General features: G+C 38.9%; 6 protein-coding genes across 7 annotated transcripts; 3 read left to right on the forward strand and 3 right to left on the reverse strand.

Moving 5' to 3' along the window:
* Positions 1-1052: 1052 nt before the first annotated feature.
* Positions 1053-3767, reverse strand: LOC101297588 (ubiquitin-conjugating enzyme E2 10-like). Of its 2 annotated transcripts, XM_004307970.1 has the most exons (5): positions 3670-3767; positions 3486-3565; positions 2274-2401; positions 1654-1758; positions 1053-1512 (listed from the first exon to the last, which is right to left on the reverse strand). In XM_004307970.1, the coding sequence occupies exons 2-5, from the start codon at positions 3553-3555 to the stop codon at positions 1369-1371; spliced, it is 447 nt and encodes a 148-aa protein (XP_004308018.1). In that variant the 5' UTR covers positions 3556-3565; positions 3670-3767; the 3' UTR covers positions 1053-1368. The 2 variants fall into 2 exon arrangements, with proteins under 2 accessions (XP_004308018.1, XP_004308017.1); XM_004307969.1 differs by lacking the exon at positions 3670-3767 and having other exon boundaries at positions 2274-3624.
* A 1286-nt stretch (positions 3768-5053) lies between these two features.
* LOC101298372 (myosin ID heavy chain-like) lies at positions 5054-7285 on the forward strand. The gene is made up of 4 exons (XM_004307972.1): positions 5054-5410; positions 5589-5907; positions 6737-6795; positions 6915-7285. The coding sequence occupies exons 1-4, from the start codon at positions 5164-5166 to the stop codon at positions 6944-6946; spliced, it is 657 nt and encodes a 218-aa protein (XP_004308020.1). The 5' UTR covers positions 5054-5163; the 3' UTR covers positions 6947-7285.
* On the reverse strand, positions 7246-10146 carry LOC101298072 (probable inactive receptor kinase At4g23740-like). The gene is made up of 3 exons (XM_004307971.1): positions 10074-10146; positions 8455-9718; positions 7246-8375 (listed from the first exon to the last, which is right to left on the reverse strand). Exons 2-3 carry the CDS (start codon positions 9683-9685, stop codon positions 7507-7509), a joined length of 2100 nt encoding a protein of 699 aa, XP_004308019.1. The 5' UTR covers positions 9686-9718; positions 10074-10146; the 3' UTR covers positions 7246-7506.
* A 2989-nt stretch (positions 10147-13135) lies between these two features.
* On the forward strand, positions 13136-15360 carry LOC101298657. Its single transcript, XM_004307973.1, has 2 exons — positions 13136-14774; positions 14854-15360. Exons 1-2 carry the CDS (start codon positions 13136-13138, stop codon positions 15258-15260), a joined length of 2046 nt encoding a protein of 681 aa, XP_004308021.1. The 3' UTR covers positions 15261-15360.
* A 568-nt stretch (positions 15361-15928) lies between these two features.
* On the forward strand, positions 15929-17674 carry LOC101298944. Its single transcript, XM_004307974.1, has 5 exons — positions 15929-16317; positions 16426-16478; positions 16676-16861; positions 16945-17046; positions 17187-17674. Exons 1-5 carry the CDS (start codon positions 16089-16091, stop codon positions 17316-17318), a joined length of 702 nt encoding a protein of 233 aa, XP_004308022.1. The 5' UTR covers positions 15929-16088; the 3' UTR covers positions 17319-17674.
* A 227-nt stretch (positions 17675-17901) lies between these two features.
* On the reverse strand, positions 17902-21983 carry LOC101299241 (probable beta-1,3-galactosyltransferase 11-like). Its single transcript, XM_004307975.1, has 12 exons — positions 21628-21983; positions 21478-21541; positions 20679-20728; positions 20383-20564; positions 20171-20234; positions 20004-20076; positions 19762-19885; positions 19388-19475; positions 19240-19290; positions 18639-18710; positions 18413-18525; positions 17902-18287 (listed from the first exon to the last, which is right to left on the reverse strand). Exons 1-12 carry the CDS (start codon positions 21732-21734, stop codon positions 18265-18267), a joined length of 1011 nt encoding a protein of 336 aa, XP_004308023.1. The 5' UTR covers positions 21735-21983; the 3' UTR covers positions 17902-18264.
* Positions 21984-23828: the final 1845 nt, after the last annotated feature.

Genomic DNA, 23828 nt, shown 5'->3' on the forward strand with positions numbered 1-23828 from the left:
CAGTAGATATTTTTTAATCCAAGATTTACTCTGCAGAAAAAAAACAATCCACGATTTCTTCTTGCCATGAGCCATGACATGTAAATCTTCTAAAACTTCCAAGATTCTGACCTTTGGGAGGTTCAGTGGACATATGCTAGATGTGATCAATGCTGTGCCGATAAATCTGACTTCTACCATATACTTGGCCAGTCTATTTCTTCTTGGGAAGTTGGGGGAAGGTGGTTCTTTCTTCTTTTATATTTCAAATCTCAGTTCAGTTATAATACCGTCCTTCTTTCTTGGTTACAGAACTGGGAAGTTCAGTATCCAACTCCTGTATTATGTTAATGATATATAAGTTGATTCCGAAGAAAGTTTTGAGTTGATTCAAATGGTCATAGAGTTGGTTCAAATGGTGTCACCTCCAATACAAAAGAATTTCAGAAAGTTCTTATAACATGACGCGCAAACAGGCATTACAATTTTAGCCATTGATAACCATACATGCATGTGTGCGGACCACCATGCATTTGTGTTACTGTCATCTAATCTTATCATCTATATGTATGTGTAGATAACGATCGTGTAGACGTGCACGGAAGATCTTCCGAAGAATTTAATTGACATGATCAGAGACTTGCTAATTGCTATAAAGGACATATTACTAAAAAGCAAAACATCATAAGAATTATTTCTGAAATACTATCACAAAACCCAATCTTCAGGCCCAATAATGCCCTATAATTGAGCCCAGTTCTGCAGGGTTGGTCCAGTAGGACCGAAACCGGTAGTTTTTTTTTTTTTTTTTTTGGGTTAATTAAAAACCGGAGATTTTCTACTTGTAAGGAACTCGAAATTCTCAAAATTATGAAGAAAATTTGTGAAGGTGGTGACCAACTTCACCGTAATGAACGATACTGAATTACCGATACCTCAATCCTTCGAAATTTTGCAGGCCCGTAAATGAAAAATGCAGTGTCAAACATGGAAGCAAAGAAGACCAGATGAATTGTTAGGGGGCGAGATAAGCAAAACGAGAGGCAATGATCAAACTGGGGGCACAACTGATTGTTCTAAAGATCATCTTATATCAAACATGGAACTGATGGAAGCAGAGAAGGCCAGATGAATTGTGCACAACTAAGCAAAAAAGAAAGGCAATGATCAAACTAAGGGCACAACTGATTGTTCTAAAGATCACCATTTAATTCATACAAACAATAAGAAATGCAACATCCGTTGGCATTTCTTTTCCGAATCGATTACATGTTATGGAACTCTTCTGCAGTCCATTTTTAAGGATACAAGAGACATCGTTCATTCATACACAGTTGAAACAGTGAAAAGATAAAGGACACCCTTGTATGCCACATGTTGCAGCTCATTTTAGCCCATGGCATATTTCTGGGTCCAGCTCCTTGCTGTTGTCTCATACTTGTTCCTGTCTGTCTTGTACATGTGAGCAATCTCTGGCACCAATGGATCATCGGGGTTCGGATCCGTCAACAGTGAGCAGATTGAAAGCAACACCTAATCAACAAAACAGATCTCAATTAGAACACTTTGGAAATCATCACAACTGTCTAAAGTAAAAACCAATTTTGCAATGTGAACAAACTAATCACTTTTCTGACTTTAAGAACAGACTGTTTACTATGTTAGAGATTGCACCTTGGAAATGGTTAGAGCAGGACTCCATTGCTCCTTCAAGATGTCGAGGCAAATGCTCCCGTTGCTGTTAATATTTGGGTGGAAAACCTTTGTTCTAAATGCCACCTACAAATGACCATCAATTCATCAGAGACAGAAATAAAGAAAGACCTCCCTTATCATAAGGAAAGATACTTATTGAATGATAAATGCAGAATGCAATAACTCTGTAAAGGACTTCTCTACTTTCCCTTTTCTGGAAAAGTATTAGTCAATGCATCAATTGCTCTTAGTACAATTACAACAAAAGGTGATGGAGGTGGTGAGCTAGAAAAACAAAATTCACTAGGTATAATACAAAAATACAAACAGAAGCAGCCTCTCTATTTGTGCAAACAATCAGTAGTTTTTTTTTCTTTTTTCCAGAGGTTGCTCTAAGAGGGTAGAATAAAGATAGTTCAGAGAGCTTTCATATCATTCCAAAATGATAGTTCACTATAGTTCAAACCCAGAACCAGTCATAACATCAACGGAAAGAATAGTTAATGTTCACAGCAATTAAGAACGGAGAGAAAACATGTGGACAATTTGAAGTTATAAGAGAACAACATAATATGTCATTCAAAGTGGATGATAATTACCTTTGGTGGCTTAAATGGATAATCTGGGGGGAAATGAATAGTAACTAGAAATACACCACCAGCATAAGGACTATCTGGGGGACCCATAATTGTTGCTTGCCAATGAAACATGTCTTCGGCAACAGGACCTGCCAATGAAACACGCCAAAGATGAGAAGGCATGCCAATAAAAGTATATTGAAAGACAAAAGGCACAATGAAAGACAGCTCAAATGGTCTAAATTTGAGTAACAGAACAAGCTCTTGAAGAAACATTATATGTCCAAGAAGGAAGTAGTTATGCACACCACAGTACACACTACCCACTATGACAATACAAGCAATAATGCAAAAGAAAATCGCATTTCCAATGCTGTGCAATAAAAGCAACAATCATGAAGCTTTACAACCAAAACATCTAACCAGGTAGATAAGCTGGACAAACAGAATCATTTCGATCTTAGAAGTATGAAAAACTGCATCATTGATGTACTAAGTATCAGATATCATGTATGACCCATCTAACTACGAAAGCTAACTCTTTGGCCCTCACTTTCATCTCCGACATGGAAATACTAATACCATGTGTATGAATGGTTCAAAAACAAATGCAGAACAATGGCCAAATGCAAAAAAACTTGGCAGTTTAAAAAATCAGATCACCTTGTGTCTAAAGTATACCTAAAGGAAACAACTTTCAAGTTTCATGGCACCCCACACAACACAACCAAAAAGTTAGGCAATTACACAATGACAACACCTTTTCTCATAATCATTATTCATCACCCACCATGTGCACAAACCTACACTCCCTAGTGATATAGCCATAAAATTCTTATCCGAGCACGGCTGAGACATTAATACACAACGTCCTCACCAGTAAATGACACGAAGGCACACACAACAATGCTGAGCCTTAACATCAAATTTTGCAGCAATTCCACATTTTCTACTAAAATCAGCACTAGAAATTACATCATCGATTCCGTAGAACTGATATCTATAGCCTTCCAATCAAAAGACCTTTTCTTCATCCTAAGCTAACGAATCTTACACCAAAAATTCGACAGATTGCAATGATCAGAGATCATCATCGCATTCATCTATCCATTACAGCAACAATTAGAAGCAAAACTAACAACAAAACCTTCAATTTCAAACAGCAACCACAGCAACCAACCAAAAAAGAAGCAGCTGAAAAATCTCAAACAAGAAAAATGAAAATAGAGATACCTGCGCTGCATGACGTAGGAGGATCCTTCTGCAAATCCTTGAGCTCCTTCAGGATCCGCTTCGACGCCATCTGCGAAACCCTAGCACACCAGATCCAAACTCAATCATCCAAAATTCAAAATCCAAAACCACATAACAAGCTAATACTTTAAATTTTCGAATGAATCGCACAGATTACACGTACCTGATGCTGCAGAGAGATCGAGAGCGATAAAGAGAGAGGAAGAGAGATCGGAATTTGAAGAAGATGAAGAAGAATGAGAATTGAGAATGATGAAGGAGAAAGGAAGCGACCTTTTTATATAGTGTTTTTTTTTTTTTCCTGGAATCTGGACCTGTTTGTGATTGGGGGTTAAATTTTATTCCCCTCTATCTATGTGGGTCCCGCGCCTGGCGTTTCGCTAGTTGTATTATTTTCGGGGTTTCTTTTTTGTTTTTTTTTGGCGCCGAAAGTGGCCAAGAATAAAGGTTCTTCTTTGTGTGATTCTTGACGGCGTCGTTTCGTGGGGGATTTTTTTTTACCGGGAGAAAAGCGGATAGGCGCGTTGTTTGAACCGGAGGGTGACTTGGAAAGGGGGGGGTGGACCTGGTCTTTGCGCCTCTTTGCCGCCATTGGTGATACGATGGGCGGTCAAGCACACGGTGGCGGAAAATGCATGAGTCCACAGTAGTCGTCACCGTCAAACATCGAATCCATCGACCTCTTTCCTTCTTTCTTTTTCTTACAATTTTTTTTTTTCTAATTCATATAATTTTTTACTTGATTTTTAAGTCGTCTCATCTTTGCCTATTGACAAGAGATTTATTGAAATATCGAAAGTTGGAATCAGATTTAGTGATCACTCGAGACGAGTATCTAATAACGTTCGATTTAACAACAATATGTCAAAGTCATAAGAATAGGATGTGTGATGGAAGCTTAATGGCACTTGATAGTTTAATGTGTTCATTGATGGTTGAACTTGACATTTGGATCATCTAAGCATATTAGCATAGCGTACTTTTCCTGTTCAAAGTAGGCTTTGAAACCATGCTTCTTCTTGGGTAGATTGGACGGTCTAGGTGGCAATTAATGTAGATCAAATCTTTCATTCATTCGCATCGAGTAAAACTAGTTGTTGATGTAATAAATGGAAAACCAAGACCAGATTCCGAATCACAACGACTCATTTTCAAGGAGAGAAACTAGTAACTAACATGATTCAAAATTAAATAGCCAAACATTATGATACAATAATACAACTTTAATTACCATATTCAATTCAACTTTTTTGAAATTTAAAAAAACAAAACAAAATCTATTCAAAACAAAAAACAAAATACAAATTGCATCACAGCCCATGACAGTTGTCCTACACAGTTCACCTCTGATCCACCAGCAAGACATTAGACGGTGATTACTATAATCACTTCCTTCACCCATCATCAACATCCAACGATGGACCGATATGTCGGCCACTAAGCAACGGTTCAGATCACTCACCTCCCCTACACTCGACCACACCCAATCCCTACTTCCCAACGAACCCGCCGTGGCTAACGTGCGCCGTTTCGTAGCTTAAACGATCAATCATCATATATTCTCGAATCCAATAAGCTACACTCCACCACGACCTCCGCCGCACGCCACGCGCCCTCGCGTCGCTGACCGTCATAAAACCCGACCCGGCCCGCAAAGATGGACAGGTCTAATCTCCAGAGGCGGGTCAAGATGAACGAATCCAAGTACGAGTACGCCGACGAAGACCAAAACGACGACGCACAGGGGACGAGGATGCGGCCGTCGGAGAGCAACGTCACCGAGGATCAGGAGCCGTTTATGGGAGTCAAGGTCCGCCGGAAAGCCTCGTTTCGCCGCGATTTCAAGGGCGACTACATCAACGTCCGGTCCAATCAGTACTTGATGAAAATCCTGGAGAAGCAAGGTGACCTAATCTGACTTTCTCTCTCAAATTCTTGTAATTTAGTCTTCAATTTGATTTATCAAGCTTCAATTTCGTCGATTTTTCGATGTTTAGGTTCCGAAAATACTAGAAATGTTGGTAATTTGGGGATGAATTGAGCTCTGGTTTTGATTAGATTGTGCTGCATTGCGTTTTCTAGGTGACAAGGAGGTTTTGTTTGCTGATAAAGTGTTGAAATTCACTAATACTGGGAAGATGAAGCGGCGGATTTTGATGATCACTGATTTTGCTATCTACATTGTTGATCCTGAGGCCGATGCGCTGAAGCGGAGGATAGCGCTTGCGGCTGTGGAGAAGATGTGCTTGAGTGAATTGAGTGATAATTTTTTCGTAGTAGTTATTCCCACGGAGTATGATCTGCTCATGGCTAGTACTCGCAAGACGGAAATCGTTACTGTCTTGGTTGAGGCTACTAAGAGTGCTTCTGATTACGGAGTTGAAGTTTGTTTCGCTAACAGGTAATGCACCTTTATGCTTGATATTATCAGTTTGTTACCACTGTAGCCTGTGTTTTGTTTTTGACTGTTACTTGCTTCATTCAAGAAAGTTGAAAGTTCAAATTGATACGGTTCATTAGTTACTATTGGCATTGTTCATTTCTAGTTAAAGTACCATCTCTGGATATGATTGCGTGAATAGGTAGCATTAGGCATCTTTGACGAGTTTCCACACACACACACACACACACACAAATGTTCCTTTTTGTTTTCTACTTGATCATTCTTCATGATGTTTGTCGCAATTAGAGCCAATGGGAGCGAGTCAAGAGATTCATTTCTTAGTGCAGCATATAACTCCATTCATACCACTCACTTTTTAGATGTTGTGAGATGGGAATATCAGCTTTACTTTTTTGGAAGGGGATATTTAGGATATGACATCTCTGGTTCTTATGTGAGTTATCTTTATTCTGTGAAATTAGAGGAGAAAGGCTGCTTGGTTGGATGGCTGCTTTGGCCATAGAAATCTCAGGATACAAGACAGTGCTGTACCTTAACTATAGCTCAAATTCTTTATGATATTCACCATACCTTTAGTGTGATGTATAAAAGAATCCTTCTTGAGTGAGCTTAGTTTCGTTTTAGGCCATTACTTCTCTGGGACAATCCCCAGTAATACTTTTATTAAGATAATGCTAACTTGATCAGCATTTTTTCTTACACTTTTTCTTATGCTGGAATATTTTGGATTTGCAAAAACTTTTTGACCTTCCAAGTTTCTTTCACAATTGTTCTAGATGATCTTATAACTGAATGCATGCTGTCTGGTTCTTTTTTTTTTTTGCAGTTTTGAGTATAATGCAGGCGCAGAGTTGGTGAAGGAGGTTCAGTTTGAAGAAGTTGAAGGTGGGACACCTTTTTGTTTCAGGATCTTGTAACTTCTAAAGTAGTTTCCCAGCTACTCCTGTGATTTGGTATACTGAGTTACATAATACTGAATTGTTTCAATTTATATGAAATTTCAGGAGGTGTTAAAACAAGAATTCTGAGGAAGTGATTGCAGGGCCAGCAAAGGTTGTAGGTTATTACACTCCGCTGGGGTTCGGTTCTGAGCTTTGTAGAGATGAATCATTCTTTATCTATTGCGTGCCAAGGTTCTGCTCAGCATCAAGTTCAACCTCACAGGAACTATTGTCTTCTATTCTCATTTGTGTGATTCTTATACTGGAAAAGGTAGATGTAACTGTTTGAGACTTTTAGCCAGTTTGCTCTGGATGTATGAAATCATTGATGTCATTGATCATAAAATATTTCAGAATGAAGAAAGATTGTTTGCCAATTGCAGATTCTGCCTTTCTTCAATCTATTTCTCACAATCGGAGATTTTGTGTAATTGATTAACAAAAGAACCTTCAGTATTACCTTACACTGAACAAGGAGCAAAATAAACAACTACAACTGTAAAAGTAACTTCAACACCAGCTTTTATAGAAATATAAGTTTCATATAGGATCATAATTACTACAAGGAGAAAACCATTTTGCTTAAATCTGATGAAATTTCAATTAAAAGATAAAAAATCATAGGATCATAGCTACTGACTACGAAGAAAGAATATCACTTTGGCTGTGCTTGTGCTTGTGATTGTGACTGTGCTTGTGGTATTGCTTGTGATTGTGCCTGTGCCTGTGCTTGTGGTTGTGCTTGAGATGTTGATGCTATATCAGCTACTGCTTGTGCTTGTGCTTGCACTTGTGCTTGTGCTTGTGCTTGCACTTGTGCTTGTGCCGCTTGTGCTTGCACTTGTGCCGCTTGTGCTTGTGCTTGTACCGCTTGAGCTTGTGCTTGAGAGGTTGAAGGTATTATGGCTGGAGTAGATATTTCTAATGGGGATTGTTGACTAATTGGAGTTGCAGTATTTACTTGACGAATTTCCTCCACCTTCTTCACAACATCCATCATTTTTGGTCGCTGCTCGGGCATTCTGGCTACACAAGACATTCCTATCTGTAACATCTCGACCATCTCCTCCTCGATGTTTGGGTACCTCAGTAGCTCCACATCAAACACTTCTGCTGTCCATTCCTCTCTAACCACCGAGTTCACCCACCTGACCAAGTGAATAACCTCTTCACCACCTGTTGTATGTATTGGGCTTTTTCCAGTGAGAAGCTCGAGCAACAGCACCCCGAAACTATAAACATCAGATGCAGGGGTAGACTTCCGAGTGTCTGTCACTTCTGGGGCACGGTATCCTCCATTTCGCACTGCTGGTGGAGGCATTGGACTCATCAGTGTTGGTAAGCCAACATCAGACACACAACCAGATCCTTGAGGGTTGAGGAAGACATTTGAGGCCTTTATGTTTCCATGGACAAGCTTCCCACCATTCTGTGTGTGGATATGAGCAATGCCTCTCGCTGCACCAAGTGCTATTCTGAGTCGGGTGTCCCAGTCAAGTGGAGTCCTGCCCTCTCCTCTTTTACCTGCAAAATCAAACATTGGAATAAACATCATTAATGCTCAAAACTGAATAGGCAACAATGTTTGTGCTTCAATCCATACCATGTAGCATTGCAGAGGTGCTTCCCTGCTCGAAGTAATCATACACAACAAGCTTCTCGTCCTTGGAGTAGTAATACGCTCTCAGCGCCACGACATTCTCATGGCTGATGCTTCCCACAATCTGCATCTGCTGCTCGAATTCCTTCTTTCCGACGCTCACTTCTTTCAACCTCTTCACCACAACAGTATTTGAATCCTCCAAAGCCGCCTTATACGTTGTCCCAAAGGTTCCCTTACCAAGAACCTCAGCAGATGCCCTCAGCAAGTCCTCTAAATCAAATGCAAAATTGGAACCCTCAAAGAAGAAAATCCTGTTGTCCTTGTCTTCGCTCCCCAAAACTCCCTTCTTCGAAGACACTTGTTTCTTCTGTGTTTTTGCAACAGCCCCATTCTGATCACCATCTGAGTTCTTGGAGCAGCAAATGATCATGAAAAAGGCAATCACAACAAACCCCAGAACACTCCCGCCAATGACGATACCCAACAGTGCAGGCTCAGACAACTTCTTGTGCTTACTTGGTTGAGAAGAACTAGGTGGTTGAACAGGAAGAGCTGGGGGGAGGGCTAGTGATGAAAGATTGTTACCCGAAAAGGCCGAGCTTGGGAACCTTTCAAGAGACTTAGGCACACAGCCTGTGAGATTATTGTTGGCTAGATCGAGCTGCTGCAAACTAGGAACATTGAGTTCAGGAACTTCACCCGAAAGCGAGTTGTTAGCGAGACTCAAATATGTCAGATGAGTCAAGTTGGAAATCGAAGAAGGGATGCTCCCACTAAATGCATTGTTGGAGAGATTCAGGACAGTGAGATTCTTCCAAACCGAAAAGTCCAAAGGCAATGGCCCTGAGAACTTGTTGGATTGAAGATAAAGGGAGGTTAACTTTCCAAGTTTAACAAAATCAGAAGGGAATGGCCCTGATAAGCTATTCAATCTGAGACTCAGAACCGAAAGAGAAGACAAACGGCTGAGAGTGTTGGGAGGGATTGGACCATGTAAACCAGCTCCAGGCAAATGAAGCTCTATGATTCTGGACTCATCTTTGTTGCAGATTACTGCGGTCCAGTTTCCACATACAGATGAATTTTCACTCCAATTTAGAGGGCGTGTGTGAGAAACATTGTGAAGGAAATCAAGCAAAGCTTGCTTATCTTCAACTGGATCACCATTCACAATATGAAAGATTGTCCCAATGATCAAGAAAATGAACAAAGCCTCTATTTTCTTGTCCATTTTTCTAAGCCAAAACCTCAATCTTGATCCCAACTACATGAATATGATCAAATGAAAAATCACATCAGAATTCTATGCAAAACAGCTAGTTTCCAGAAGTACTCCAAATATGCTTTGTTTGTTAGTTGACTAAAAGGAATTGAATTTGGAGATCAGTCAATAAAAGCAGTTATGGCTAGGTTTGAATTAGGAGAAGATACAAATCATATACTTTTCTTCTTTCACCAACTTTGTTAGGTACTTAGCTAAAGAAAATCCCCCACTAATTTTACTTTATATGCTTTCACTATCACATCAACAGCAAGCACAGCTTCTAGCTCAGACTCATAAACCCCATAAAATCATTAAAAACAAGAGCAAAAAAGATAAAGAAAAAGATAAAACTTACTTGCTGGTCTCAGATCACACCATAGCTCAACCTTTTAGTGCTGGGTTGTTTAGAAACACATTGTAGCTTGTAGTTTCAGGAACTAAGAAAGAGGGAGATAGATAGATAGAGAGAGAGATAGATAAACCCAAGTGAGATGATGGTGGGGAAGTGATGATGGATGATGGATGATGGATGATGATTATGAGCCGGGATTTTTTTGCTTGTGGAAGCAGCATGGCCACATGCAAAGAGGGTAGGAAGAAGCCAGTTGAATTAGAATATAATTATTCATGATTGATGTGGGATAGATAGGCCAATATAGAAGAAGAAGAAGAAGAAAGTAGCTACTACTGCGCGCCCTGTGCTTGCTTGTAGCTTTTATTTTATAGCGCAGGAACAGGAAGCTGCATGTGGACAATTTGAGGAGGAGACCAAGAGATCAGGGTCAGAGAGAGATAGGCTATGAGACATTAAAGAAATCCCAAGCAGAAGCCACTGCATTGTATATTAGAGAATGACGAGCAGCGTTTCTTGTCTTTAGCAATTGGGTGGTAGTTTGAACTTTGAAAATATGAAGCTACATCAGCTAGGAACTTGTAGTTTTGTATCTTATCATTTTCGCAAATTACGTACCGAAAGAAGATTTGTATTCTTATTGTTGTTTATGTAACTTGAACATGTTTCCGTTATTGATCGTGGGTGGTGATGATGTATACATGGACGTAGAAAGGGCAAACAAATCCTTATAGATTTTTTACGATCGAGTAACTATGCTCGCGGTTTGTGATTCATTAGATGTACTACATTACACATTATTGTATAAAATTGTACGTAATATGCTCACAAAAAAAAGAATGTCATGTTTCAATAAATTGTCACATAAAGTTTATATCATCAAGAATGTTACTTGTTCAATAACTACAATCGATTAACCACCGTTAGCAAACGATTTCATATGATGACATTTAGTTCTATCTATACTGAAAGTTTACGCATTGCTAATCACAAACTATTGAGTACTAACCACCATTTTCAACGTTACTCCTGCTTGCTTTCTAGATGTTTATATCACCTTGTTGTTCTTTCTAACTCATTTTCTTGCCGTTAAGTTTTGAAATTGAAATTGTTATGACCTCTCAATTCATAGGCCCCCAACACAAAATCCTTGTACTGGTCACCTAACCATGAGAGGGAGAATTCGACACCCACCGAAAGTGGCGCCAAAATTTGACCCTTAAGTACCAATCAACGGTGATGTGCGATGTGACCACTCCAAGGGATGATGCCACGTATGCTAACGGGGTATCTTTTGTTTTAATATTTTCGTGCAAAATTTTATAGGATAAGGAGATGAATCTCAAAGTATTTATTAAAGATTATTGGTAATTGTCAACGGGATATAATTATAGCAGTATAAGATTGAGGGTAGGGATACCTAACCCATGTTATTGAATAAGACAATCATATCTTAAACTTTGTAAATCATATCTTAATACTCTCTTAGTGAAGGCAGTTTTGAATTTACACATATTGGATTAATTAGTTTTGTAACCACGTGCGGTAAGGTTGGTTGAACTTGCTAGTGTGAAACCCTATCTATAGAGGGGATCTATAGAATTCGAGTTCTCAACTCTCATCAATGTGTGGTCAACATGTTTAAAAGACATATGGGTTCGTGACCATTGGTCTTTATTTATGATTTCAGTGTATGTTTGTTTGATGAGACTAAATGAGACTGTGCTAAATAAGAAATTTAGTTTAGTTAGTACTGTGTTTGATGTTACTGGGTACTAAAATAAATGAGATTACATAACACCTTGTTTTCATTTTGGCTTTATTATATGGTGTTATTGTGGATACTCAAATAAGTCATCCTTATATAACACCATCATTCTAAACCTTAAACGAAACAAACTACTCTCTAATCTCATGCAATATCAAAAATGGGTTAATATTAGTACAACTTAAGACACTCTACATAAGTACAAGACAATCTTAACAAATAAGGAGGTCTAATGTAGTCCTAAGTACCAAACGTGCACTCAGTATATTGATTTACTGTAAGCCGTTGCACAAAATGTATTTCTAAGTAATTGTTCCATTTTAACCATGGTAATTTAAAAATTTTAACCAAAACGAGGACTCGTGTCAGCGTATGATTGCCTTAAGCTTTTACACGGGTCCGCGATATCTCGCCAAAAACCGCAAACAAGGACTTACTTTTAAAAAAAAAAAAAAAAAACGAAATTGAAAAATCGATAAAGAAGGACGAGAAGAGAGAAAAAGGATATAAAAGAGGGCCTCCGCGAAACCCTAAAACAAAATCTCGCGATAAAATTAAAATCTGCTCGGCTGCTGCCACCTCCGTCTCTATTCCAATCTTCGCTGTAAGTTCACTCAAATTTCTCGTCTCTCTTTTCTTCTTAATTCTCCGATCTCAATTTTCCTTTTACTATTCTTTTTCCTTGAGCAAATTGAATATTTGGGTCCTTGAATTCTGGGTTTGGTTATCACCTTCTCCAGATATAACATGAATCTGGGTTCTTCAAGTTTGTATCCTTTTATGTGAAAATTGTTGAAGGAAGCTGAGCTAATAAGATCAGGAATTGGAATCAATTTGGAACATTTAACTAATTTGGTGAAAAAATATCTAAAAGATATGGGTTTGGATGGTAATGAGGATTCAACTGTTTTAGAGGGTTAATTAGTTTAAAGGGCATTAAAGATTGAAAATTTGGATGTTGGTTTCAGAATGAGGAATAGTAGAAGCTAAAAGTTGTAATCAGCATTTTCTTCTGAATTGAGATTCTGTTTCATCCTAAAGTACATGTCATATGAGCTTTAGCACATGTATAAGTTCAATACAGACATAATGATGATCAGCTACTTACTGCTGAATTTTACTTCCTCTCTATGTATGTTTGTTAATCTGTTACCTTTTTTCCAAATTAATTTTCGTTGCAGTTAGCATTATCTTGGATTGGTTTTACATCTATCAACCTTATTACATGAATAATGTTTTGATGTGAGATCATGTAGAGAGTATTAGCATATGATCGAACTGGTTTTGTGCATGTAGCATGGTTCGAGAGAAAGATACTTGTTGGGAATATGCGGAGAAGCTAGATGGTAACAAGGTGAAATGCAAGTTCTGCCAGAGAGTTCTGAATGGGGGCATCAGTAGATTGAAGCATCATCTGTCTCGGCTTCCAAGTAAGGGTGTAAATCCGTGTAGCAAAGTAAGGGATGATGTTACTGATAAGGTGAGGACTATCATAGCATCCAAGGAGGAGGTGAAGGAAACATCTAGCAGTAGTAAAAAGAAAAAGTTTGTTGAAGTTAAATCTCCTCCTGTAAATGTCTCTCCGGTTAAAGCTCTCATGTCTATGGAGACACCTTCTCCAATTCAGAAGGTTTATCCTAATGTCACTCCAATGGCCCCTTTGTCCATGAATAACCAGGAGAATGCAGAGAGAAGCATTGCTTTGTTCTTTTTCGAGAACAAGATTGACTTCAGCATAGCTCGTACTTCATCCTATCAGCTAATGATCGATGCCATTACAAAGTGTGGTCCTGGATTTACAGGCCCGTCGGCAGAAACTCTGAAGACTACATGGCTGGAAAGGGTTAAGACTGAAATGAGTCTACAATCTAAAGATATTGAAAAGGAGTGGACTACTACAGGTTGCACTATCATTGCTGACACATGGACTGACAACAAGTCGAGAGCTTTGATCAACTTCTTGGTTTCATCACCCTCGCGTACCTTTTTCCACAAGTCTGTGGATGCATCTGCATATTTCAAGAACACAAAATGCCTTGCTGAGTTATTCGATTCGGTCATACAAGATTTTGGCCCAGAAAATGTTGTGCAGATAATCATGGATAGTAGCTTCAACTATACTGGGGTTGCAAACCATATCCTTACGAATTATACAACCATTTTCGTGTCTCCTTGTGCCTCTCAGTGTTTGAATCTTATTTTAGAGGAGTTCTCCAAGGTAGATTGGGTGAATAGGTGCTTCCTACAAGCACAAACCATCTCGAAGTTCATATACAACAATGCCTCAATGCTCGATCTGATGAAAAGGTTCACTGGAGGTCAGGACCTCATTAGAACAGGCATCACCAAGTCTGTGTCCAGCTTCCTCTCATTGCAAACCATTTTGAAGCAAAGATCAAGGCTGAAGCACATGTTCAACAGCCCCGAGTTCTGCACTAACTCCTCTTATGCAAATAAAACACAGAGCATTTCATGTATATCCATTATGGAGGACAATGATTTCTGGAGGGCAGCAGAAGAGAGTGTGGCCATCTCGGAGCCATTTCTCAAAGTGTTGAGGGAAGTATCTGGAGGGAAACCTGCTGTAGGTTCTATATATGAGCTAATGACCCGGGCTAAGGAATCCATAAGAACATACTACATTATGGATGAGAACAAGTGCAAGGTATTTTTAGATATAGTTGATAGAAAATGGCGGGATCAGCTCCATTCTCCTCTACATGCAGCAGCAGCGTTTTTGAACCCCAGCATCCAATACAATCCAGAAATCAAGTTCCTCACATCTATAAAGGAGGACTTCTTTAAAGTTCTGGAGAAGCTACTGCCTTCGCCTGAAATGAGACGTGACATCACCAATCAAATATTTACATTTACAAAGGCAACTGGGATGTTTGGTTGTAGCCTAGCAATGGAAGCAAGAGATGTAGTTTCACCTGGTGAGTATAGGAATATTTATACAAGGACATGTTGTCATTGTTGTGCTTATGTGTGTCTGACTTGTTTGCTTCATTGCAGGGCTTTGGTGGGAACAATATGGCGATTCTGCACCAGTGTTGCAACGAGTTGCCATCAGAATACTCAGTCAAGTTTGCAGCACTTTCACATTTGAGAAGCATTGGAGCGCATTCCAGCAAATTCATTCCGAGAAGCGCAATAAGATCGACAGAGAGACACTGAATGACCTTGTCTACATAAACTACAACCTCAGGTTATCAAAGCAAACGAGAAACAAGAACGTGGAAGCTGATCCTATTCTGTTTGATGATATTGACATGACTTCCGAGTGGGTGGAGGAGAGCGACAGTCCAAGCCCGACTCAGTGGCTTGATCGGTTTGGTTCTGCTCTGGATGGGAGTGACTTGAATACAAGACAGTTCAATGCTGCCATATTTGGTTCAAATGACCACATATTCGGTTTATGATCCTGAAAATCATTTCAGCAACTGTTAAAACATTCATGTTGTATATTTACCTTGTAAAAATAAGGTATTCTCTAGCTATCTGTGTATAGGCACCCTCGTTTGTAATATGCATCTGTTCATTCCTGATGGAATTTAGGGTCGAGTAGTCCTCTTGAACATCAAATTAGTACGCAACAGGCTTTCATTGTAGTTTTTGTTCACTAAATTATATCATTTCACCGGTGAATGATTTTTCGACTCCTATCTTCTCAAATTTACACCAGTTAACATTATTCAATAAGTTCTACTGTCGTTTTACAAAATACCTACATTGTAGTTTAGTCCATAACTTCATGCAATGATATAATGATCTACGATATAGAGTTTTTTTTATTTTTTATAATTATTTTTTTATCAAGAGAATAACTTCACTAAGAGCAACAAATTACACTGTGTTACAGTAAAACACGGGAATTGGTCTACTTATTCTCATTAGATAACTTCCTTATATAGGGGATGAATGCAACAGTTACAAATGATAATTACAATGTAATAAAACATAATAATGTCTAATTGCTGAATTACATATAATCACATGATTCCCTTTTCGTCGGTTATTTTGACGAAGCCACGTCAATGTAGTTTTCCTTCGACACACTCTTAAGTTCATACATGAACTCTTGTTATTCAACGACACGTCGTTCTAGAAGCAAAGTGTGTCGTTCTGAATAAAACGCGCTCACGTCTCTACGCGCCTTCTTCTTCTTCTTCTCTTCAAGACTTTCACTTTTTCTTCACCAAAATCACTTCTCCGTCGTCTCTCCGATTACGTCACCAATTTTCCGATCAATGGACTACGATTACCGGAAAACCTCATCCTACGGCGCACAGATCCCTCCCTACCGCCCCGCCGCGACTTCACAGCCGATGTACGGGCCTCCACAGCCGTCGTCGTCGTTGTACCCCAGGGTCGGTCAACAAGGTCAAGCGCCGCTCAATCCTCCCTATCACGGCGGCGGCGGAGGTCACCGTCATGTTCCTCACCACCAGACCGCAATCGCTTCAGCTCCTTCTACCTGTAAGTCTGAATCTTGGTTCGTTTATTCCGAATTGATTGAAGTTTGTGTTTGATTTAGGGTTTCGGATTTGTGCAAATTTTCTGAGATTTGTGTTGATTGAATTGCAGCGGGATTGGGCATTCGTGTTGCGATTAAGCCAGAGTATCGGATCACTCCTCCGGTAAGCTTTGAAGTTTCGATTTTCATTTTGTTCTGGAAATTTGTGTGTGCATAAATTCGATTGCTGTTCGTGATTGAGTAGATTAGTAATGAAGAAATTTCATTTTGTTTTCGAAGATCATATTTTTCGCATTATTTTGTTGAGGTGTAGTCACTTGAGAATAATGTCTGATATGATTTGGTTGGTGTTTGTTTTAGCCTCAATTGTCGACGCAAGTCGGAGACATTCCCCGAAGCAATTTCCAATTTGACTTTGATTTCGAGAGGAAAGTCTTGGCCGAAGCAGAGAAGGAAACTCCGAATTGGAGCAAGCTGGGGCTGGACAACCTTCCGCCGCCTAAGGCTGCCGAGGCACCACCTTCTTCTTCTTCTTCGTCCACCTCGGTATGACATTTGTTAATGAGGATGTTTATCATATTGATATGCATTTGGATATTGAATTTGAGTGGATGTTGTTGCTATTGTAGGGTTCTTTTGGTAATCCTGTTGTGAGGAAGTACGTCGATTCAGGGCTCAGCAGAAATGTAGTACCTCGTGCAGTTGCTACTTATGGAGACAATCCTGAGAAGGTTTTTATTTTTCTTGAGCTCTTTGACCGTGCATTAAGGTCGATTGTCACCACCAAGTACTGGGGTGATGGTGGTAGTTATCATGATACCTTGATACTTATCTATATAACTGAATGAATGCTTTTCTTTTTGCTCTCCAGGTTCGGGAATTTGTCAATGGGTTCAACCATTTACATGAGATGGGATTTCCTTCAGACAGTGTTGCCGATGCCCTTCTCATGTATGATAATGACAAGGAGAAGGCACTGGCCTATCTAATAAACAGTTCGTAATAAGGCGGTGTCATGCAGAATTTGTGTTCTGTTTTACTCCTGTTATTGTTGTCTACTCTGATTGTAAAGAATTGCTCTTGGACTTCACATGCGCCATAATTCTGTCTTGATTTCTAGGTTTGCCATGTTGTGGTGGTGCACACTCGTGTGATGTATATTTTGAGTTACATACTGACAATTGGCCAACACCCATATAATCTTCGACGTTTTAGATAAACATGTCTGAATGTACAAGTTCTAGACCTGTGCTTTCGTTTATTTTGGGGAATGTTAAGCTCTGGTGTTTCTTCTGTAGTTTCTCTTTTGGACTGGTCTTATGGCCTGTACTTCGTAAAGAGGAGCTAGAATTCTGTGTTTTTGTTTCCCCGTCTCATGAAATCATACATGACTTGGCGAAAAAAAGATGATTTTCACAATTTCTTTTTACTTTACCGAAAAGGTCCATTAATGGTAAATAGTTTAGGTATTCCAGCATCAGTGATTCAATAAATTGGCCAAGGGATTCCTCAAAAGGAAGAGGAACTTGGGTCAGAAAGAGGAATCAAGTACCATTCTTGACCATCATTCTGGCAAGAAGAACATATTTTCTAAGGGAACCAAAATTTTGTATTGCTTTGAACAAAGAACAACCCAAGAAGAGTTTTAACTTGATACAAAAGAACTGTGATTTTGTTGCAATAAGAACACCCTCTATCACACTGTAAAATTTGTGTAACTAAACCTATAAAGCTATACCGACTGCCTTCTGTAGGCACGGTTTGTGGAAATCCCATCCTTCCTATCTGCAGTGTACTGTAATGGGACAAAAGCTACTTCATCCGATGGGCAAATTCTCATTCAGATCATACTCTACATCGTGCAGGCTTCAAAGAGATGTAATCCAACGTCTTTTAAACCATCACCCTACATTTGGTTTAACTTTTATCCACGACCTCGAAGCAAACAATCATACACCAGCACAAATGGCTCCTGTGACAGAAAAAAGCACCTTAAGAAGTAAATAAACTGAATTGGAGCAGGGCTGGCGCCAAATTTTATATAGGATTTTTTCTGCACGTGTGTGTGTGAGGAGACAGACAAAGACAGAGACAGACCTCCCTTCCAAGAGGAGCAGCAAAACTTGGCGTCACTAAGATGTTTAACATCAAGCCCAATAAACCAAGATCCAACACTGACATCATCATGGGCGTAGGTACGGAGAATATCTCTGCAGAATAACTCACCAGAATTCAAGTTAGAGCTATGCATAGTTATAAATGAAGGAATCAGTTTATCAGAAAGAATTTACACCAAAAAAAGTTTAGCAGAAGGAAGACTCACTTATTTATTGAAATAAATTTGGCCAGAGCTTGAGAAATGACATACATCTCACCCGAAGCATGGCGAAAATATCTGTTGGATGCAGAAACATAAAATTCAGTGTAACATCTTCAAGATTACGCATGAAATGCATGACTGTATTTCTGTGACTTATACCATTAGATTAGGCATATTTTATGTCAAGATGTGATTATTATATGTAGTTGGCAGGATATCCGAAGATTTAACAAAACAAGAGTGGTTCCTGAACTTGATGAAGTTTTGTTGGTTGTTCTTGCTATGTGTATAGAAATTAGAATGGAATACATGTGCATAAACCTCCAAGAGCTTGCATATCGAAGCTATGTAAAATAAAACCCTTTACCCAGCAATTGTACTTGTACAATAAGTACTGTATGTGTAATATTTTCGAACTGTTACATGGGATGTTCTACTCAACAGGATGTAACATACAACCTATAGATTCTGTTTATGAATTTCAGTCCCTCCCATTTGTTAAACACTTGATTATAGTGCTTTACTCCTTTGATAAGAAGTTACAAGTAACCAGCATGTAATCTCCTTTCAATTAAATGATGAAATAAGTTGAAGTACAACTTACGATTTTTTATCACCAAACTTCCACCATTCTGGTTCATACCAATTTTGACTCCTGTCAAACACCAGCAACCAGGAATATGAGACATGAAATGATCATAAAATTCTTATGTGTGTTAATACTTGTTTCTGAAGTTTTAAACTATACTCACGGCTCAGAGAAAACTTCGCCTGATTTCATGCACCCAATATAAATACGAGGCTTGTCTAAATGAGTTGCAAGTGTAGCTCCCAGAACATCTGTGCAGAACAAAAAAAGAAGAAGATATATTATAAGAGAACTATTACACACAATATTTTCTCAATAGAAAAAGAAGGGTGTTTTTCCAATCTCTTTCCAGGAAATCATACCAAATAAACATGGTAAATACATTGAATAATAGAATACTAGCTAATATAAGGGAGGGGGTTAACTATTGTGAGGAAGCAGAGCTAGTAGCCTAGTCTAGAAACAAATTGGATTATCCAGCTGGACATGAAGTATCATGAAAATGCCTATTGCAAAATGAGTCGCTGTAATACTGACCAATATTTACATAAACATCATCATTGACTTTGGCATAAAACTCAGCATCCCATTTATCAGCAACATGAGCGAAGAACAGTTTAGCCTTCTGCGAGACCCCTTCAGGTGCCTCCAGATGGGTATCCTGCCAACAGTGGGGTGAAGTTGATCAGCTTACTGACAATAGTCTACCATATATTTTTTGCACAGCTCCAAATTATAGAGATTAAGTTTTATTTGATGCAATCACACCTAAAACGTACAAGAATAAGGAAGTCTTTGGTCTGCCTGTTTTCATTGTCAATGGTTATGTCCAAACTGTCACCGTGATTTGCACTGCAGGACAACATATCAACAGACAAGGACTCTAAATCATAATGGCTTTGGCATGGAGCATGAGTGAATAAAGGGAATACAATGAAATGAGAACCTTCTTCCAATAACAAATCTTGCAATTATTCCCTTCCGGTCCTCCATATGTTTCAAAGCAGAACCTACAAAAAAGAACATGTAGACTTTACAAACCTCCAAAAAGTCATAACTTTTGGTACGCTTACTACCATACTAACACATTTAGAAAAAAACTATTTCACTACATTCCAGGTGACCGATCATCCAAGAAACTCAAGATTAGTACATTACCAGTTCCCATCCACGCCTTACGAATTGCATCTCTATTGTTCTTACGACCAAACTTTGTGAAAATTCCAATCACCAACAGTGGCCTGGTTCCATTTTTCAGTGTCGAACGCTGTACACTAAAACCCTCTTGTTTGGCTGCAGCCAACTCCGTCTCAACTGCTGATAACTTCTTATGTTGTTCCCTAACAAAGAAACTTTCATAATCAGAACCATACATTTATACCTAAACTATGGACTCACAAAACTTAATCACAAATCATCAATCCACACTGGAGAATAAATGACCACCATCTTACCTGCAAGCTATGATTTTCAATGTATCATCCACTGATATGACAGATCCCCCCTAAAACAACAAGAAACAATAATCACTTCAACTTCATTGATCCTGAGTAATTCACTTATCTATGCAATTCTACATCAACATTTAAACATGAACAAGACTTTGTATGAGTACTACATCAGGAGCCAGCATTCAATGAATGCTGCAGCTTTCTCTTCATAGAAAAAAAAAAATCAACAAATATCCAACAAGAGTATCTTTCACACAACCATCAAAGCTGTTTCGGAAATATAACACTCAATCAGTCTAGTTCCCTGTGAAGTCAGCAACCTTATATACGCCTCCACTTGGTTGAGATTCATAAGCTTGTACCCTTTACAGTTTCACATCTTCTACACCAACAACTCCCTCATCAAAGATCTATGACTCATTTGTCTTGTTGGGTTCAAATTATAGCAAGATGCACAAACAGAGCCTTAAGCAAACTACTGTCGGTGGAAAATCCATAAACTATAACAGCAAGCAGAGCCTAACCACACCATCTAGTCAAGCCAGTCCGTCTGCGACCATATTCTACTCAACAAACATCAACCAATCCAATTAGCAGTGCCTACTCAACAAACTATATGCAAAACCCACCATCAACTTTAAACTGAGCACAAACCTCATTCTGAAAATGTACACTAAACCCACTATTTACACAGCAGAGACAACCCAAATATATGAATATGTGATTAAAGCTTTCATCTTTTTTCATTGCACATGAACCTTAAAATCCACCAAAAACTGAATTCCAAATAGAAAACGCACACCTGCCCAGTGATCCTATCAAGCTCTTTGATCAAATAAACCCTGTTCTCCGAATCCTGCCACAACCTGCATCCAACCCCAAAACTCAAAACCCTGTTTTCCAATTTGGGATTAATCAAAATCTGAAATTTAAGACACCAAACAGAACCAACCTTCCGGCGACGTAGATTGATGCGAAGGTGGCGAACATTGAGACCAGCAGAGTCGGAATCCGTGACCGGAAAACATTGCCGGAGACACGTGGAGCCTTGCTGTGCATTCTTTCTCTCTGAAACTTGAATGGATCAATCTGATTCCGATTTGGGTCTCACCCAAAACTCCAAAAGATAGAAACTTTGAAATGGTGGAGTAGTGAACAATGGTGGGTATTGAAGGAAGTCGGAGACGGATCTAGGGTTTTGACTGGGATTTGGGATTTCAGTGTCGGAGAAAGACGACCGGGACTGAGAAATGTTGGAGGGTTTTGTTCAAGTCGTTATAAAAAGGTAGGTACTTGCTGATGAGTTGGTCACTATTTTTTTAAATGAACTATTAAATATTGTGTGTACATTACGTTTGGGTTCCACTGCTCTTAATTTTCTGATTTGTTTGCCGGTGTTTGTTAACAACCTGATCGGAGATATCACACACGGTGGTGCAAGGATCAAATCTGTCGATTTCCTTACAATACATGTGGCCGTTAAAAATATTGTAATTTTTAACGGTCACGTCAGCCATTTAACTAAAAAAATTAACGGAATGACTATTTAAATGAAAAATCGTGACTTTAAGGATTATTCAGATTAAAATAAAACCACAATGACTGAACAAATGTCTCGACTTTAAACCATAAAGATTATACAGTATTTTACCCTTATTTTTTTAATTTGTGTTCCATACATTAGTGTATCAATACATTTAGGTGATAAACAAAATTAATTTGATACAAAGGTAGACTACACCAAAACTAGTCCATCAATTCATTGTGTCAATCTACGTACGTATATGTAGTGAGCAAATCAATTCATTCTTTTGGGTAGGACAATGATATGAATAATGATAAGGGTGTGACATATGGGTTTGCTCACTAGCTGCTGATTGTTTCTAATCTATTGCAGCACAATCTCCGACTTGTGTTACTTGTTAGCATTTCAAGACTGAGAAATGTTGCATGAGTGAACTACCATGTAACCTAACTTAGTCCCAGAAATCTTGCATGAGTGATGAACTACCCAGGCGCCATTGCCCTAGAGAATCAGATACCAAGACATATATCCCCTATATAAATGACCGAGTAGGTCAAGCCTTTTGTTCAGACCACTAAACAATATAGGTTCGCGACTCCAAAGCTTAGGCACGTCTTATATGATATTGCTCAATGTAATTTTCTCAGCCCAAGCTAGGGTGGCTTTACAAGATCGCCACCGAGGCGATCTATGGGCGTTACAGACAGCTTGGATTAACCATCTTAATACCTGCGGTATCAAACCTGCAGGTATCAATATGTTTTTCGATACAAAAAGTGCTCTGGCTAATAGATCCTTCGTGCTTGAAACTTTCATTTCCCCCTGCAACTAAAATGAAGGCATTGAGAAGCAAAGGACCGGCACAGATAGTGAGTATCTTCAACAAAGCAAAGAGACCAGATAGTAAAATCTCCTTCCAGTGGCATAGGATCATAATCTTAAGCACTGATGGCTGGGAAGATGGCTCAATTTGTTTCTGCTTGCTCAGTTGCTCTAAGAACATCTCATAACAACTTTCTGCTTGCTCGATCTTCCTTGCGCAACTTCGGTATATCTTCATCCTCGAGAGTTTTCTCCCTACCTCTTTTCATCAATGAATTTAACCACCAAAATGACATTTTACTGAATAAACCAGCTTTGCTGATCGAATGGGGTTGCATGATCATTACCTTTACTAATGCCATTGGACTCACCATTGAGAGGGGCATAAAGGCCATTGTTAATGATGATCTCATCACCATCTTCATACTAATACCCCTTGAAAACACATAGCAACAACAATGCTGCTCCTGGGAAAGTCACTCCAGCAAAATATCTTGTTTTGTATTAAGGTAATTATTACAATATATATCTTGTTTACAAGGAATATTTAGTGTAAGGATTTCAATTTGAAGGGGCCATTATCATAACTTTTTACCTATTGTTATTGATCAATTACATGTTGAAGTATGCAAGTGTTCTCTGTACATAATATAGATGCAGAGATGATATAAATTTGTATACTTGCATCCAAAATGATGATACCTCCTTGTAACCACTCATACATACAAGAGAAGGTGACAAAAATCAGTGAATCAAAAGATTCAACTTCTATCATTGGAATGCTGTTCTTTAACTTTTCACTACAT

This window comes from Fragaria vesca, linkage group LG7 (genome assembly GCF_000184155.1).
Source record: "Fragaria vesca subsp. vesca linkage group LG7, FraVesHawaii_1.0, whole genome shotgun sequence".
NCBI classification, from domain to species: domain Eukaryota; kingdom Viridiplantae; phylum Streptophyta; class Magnoliopsida; order Rosales; family Rosaceae; genus Fragaria; species Fragaria vesca.

What these genes read in the sequence shown, in the direction of transcription:
- LOC101298944 (XM_004307974.1), top strand. Translation starts at nt 16,089, where the DNA reads ATGGACTACGATTACCGGAAAACCTCATCCTACGGCGCACAGATCCCT. An exon ending in AGTATCGGATCACTCCTCCG is followed by an intron (nt 16,479 to 16,675) that starts GTAAGCTTTGAA and finishes TGTTTGTTTTAG; the next exon opens with CCTCAATTGTCGACGCAAGT. An exon ending in CTTCTTCTTCGTCCACCTCG is followed by an intron (nt 16,862 to 16,944) that starts GTATGACATTTG and finishes TTGCTATTGTAG; the next exon opens with GGTTCTTTTGGTAATCCTGT.
- LOC101299241 (XM_004307975.1), bottom strand. Translation starts at nt 21,734, where the DNA reads ATGCACAGCAAGGCTCCACGTGTCTCCGGCAATGTTTTCCGGTCACGG. An exon ending in TCAATCTACGTCGCCGGAAG is followed by an intron (nt 21,542 to 21,627) that starts GTTGGTTCTGTT and finishes GGTTGGATGCAG; the next exon opens with GTTGTGGCAGGATTCGGAGA. An exon ending in CCAAAGACTTCCTTATTCTT is followed by an intron (nt 19,886 to 20,003) that starts GTACGTTTTAGG and finishes CACTGTTGGCAG; the next exon opens with GATACCCATCTGGAGGCACC.
- LOC101298072 (XM_004307971.1), bottom strand. Translation starts at nt 9,685, where the DNA reads ATGGACAAGAAAATAGAGGCTTTGTTCATTTTCTTGATCATTGGGACA. An exon ending in CACCTCTGCAATGCTACATG is followed by an intron (nt 8,376 to 8,454) that starts GTATGGATTGAA and finishes TTGATTTTGCAG; the next exon opens with GTAAAAGAGGAGAGGGCAGG.
- LOC101298372 (XM_004307972.1), top strand. Translation starts at nt 5,164, where the DNA reads ATGGACAGGTCTAATCTCCAGAGGCGGGTCAAGATGAACGAATCCAAG. An exon ending in GAAAATCCTGGAGAAGCAAG is followed by an intron (nt 5,411 to 5,588) that starts GTGACCTAATCT and finishes TGCGTTTTCTAG; the next exon opens with GTGACAAGGAGGTTTTGTTT. An exon ending in TCAGTTTGAAGAAGTTGAAG is followed by an intron (nt 6,796 to 6,914) that starts GTGGGACACCTT and finishes ATGAAATTTCAG; the next exon opens with GAGGTGTTAAAACAAGAATT.
- LOC101298657 (XM_004307973.1), top strand. Translation starts at nt 13,136, where the DNA reads ATGGTTCGAGAGAAAGATACTTGTTGGGAATATGCGGAGAAGCTAGAT. An exon ending in AAGAGATGTAGTTTCACCTG is followed by an intron (nt 14,775 to 14,853) that starts GTGAGTATAGGA and finishes GCTTCATTGCAG; the next exon opens with GGCTTTGGTGGGAACAATAT.
- LOC101297588 (XM_004307969.1), bottom strand. Translation starts at nt 2,528, where the DNA reads ATGTTTCTTCAAGAGCTTGTTCTGTTACTCAAATTTAGACCATTTGAG. An exon ending in ATCCATTTAAGCCACCAAAG is followed by an intron (nt 1,759 to 2,273) that starts GTAATTATCATC and finishes GGTCATTTGTAG; the next exon opens with GTGGCATTTAGAACAAAGGT. An exon ending in CTGCTCTAACCATTTCCAAG is followed by an intron (nt 1,513 to 1,653) that starts GTGCAATCTCTA and finishes TTTGTTGATTAG; the next exon opens with GTGTTGCTTTCAATCTGCTC.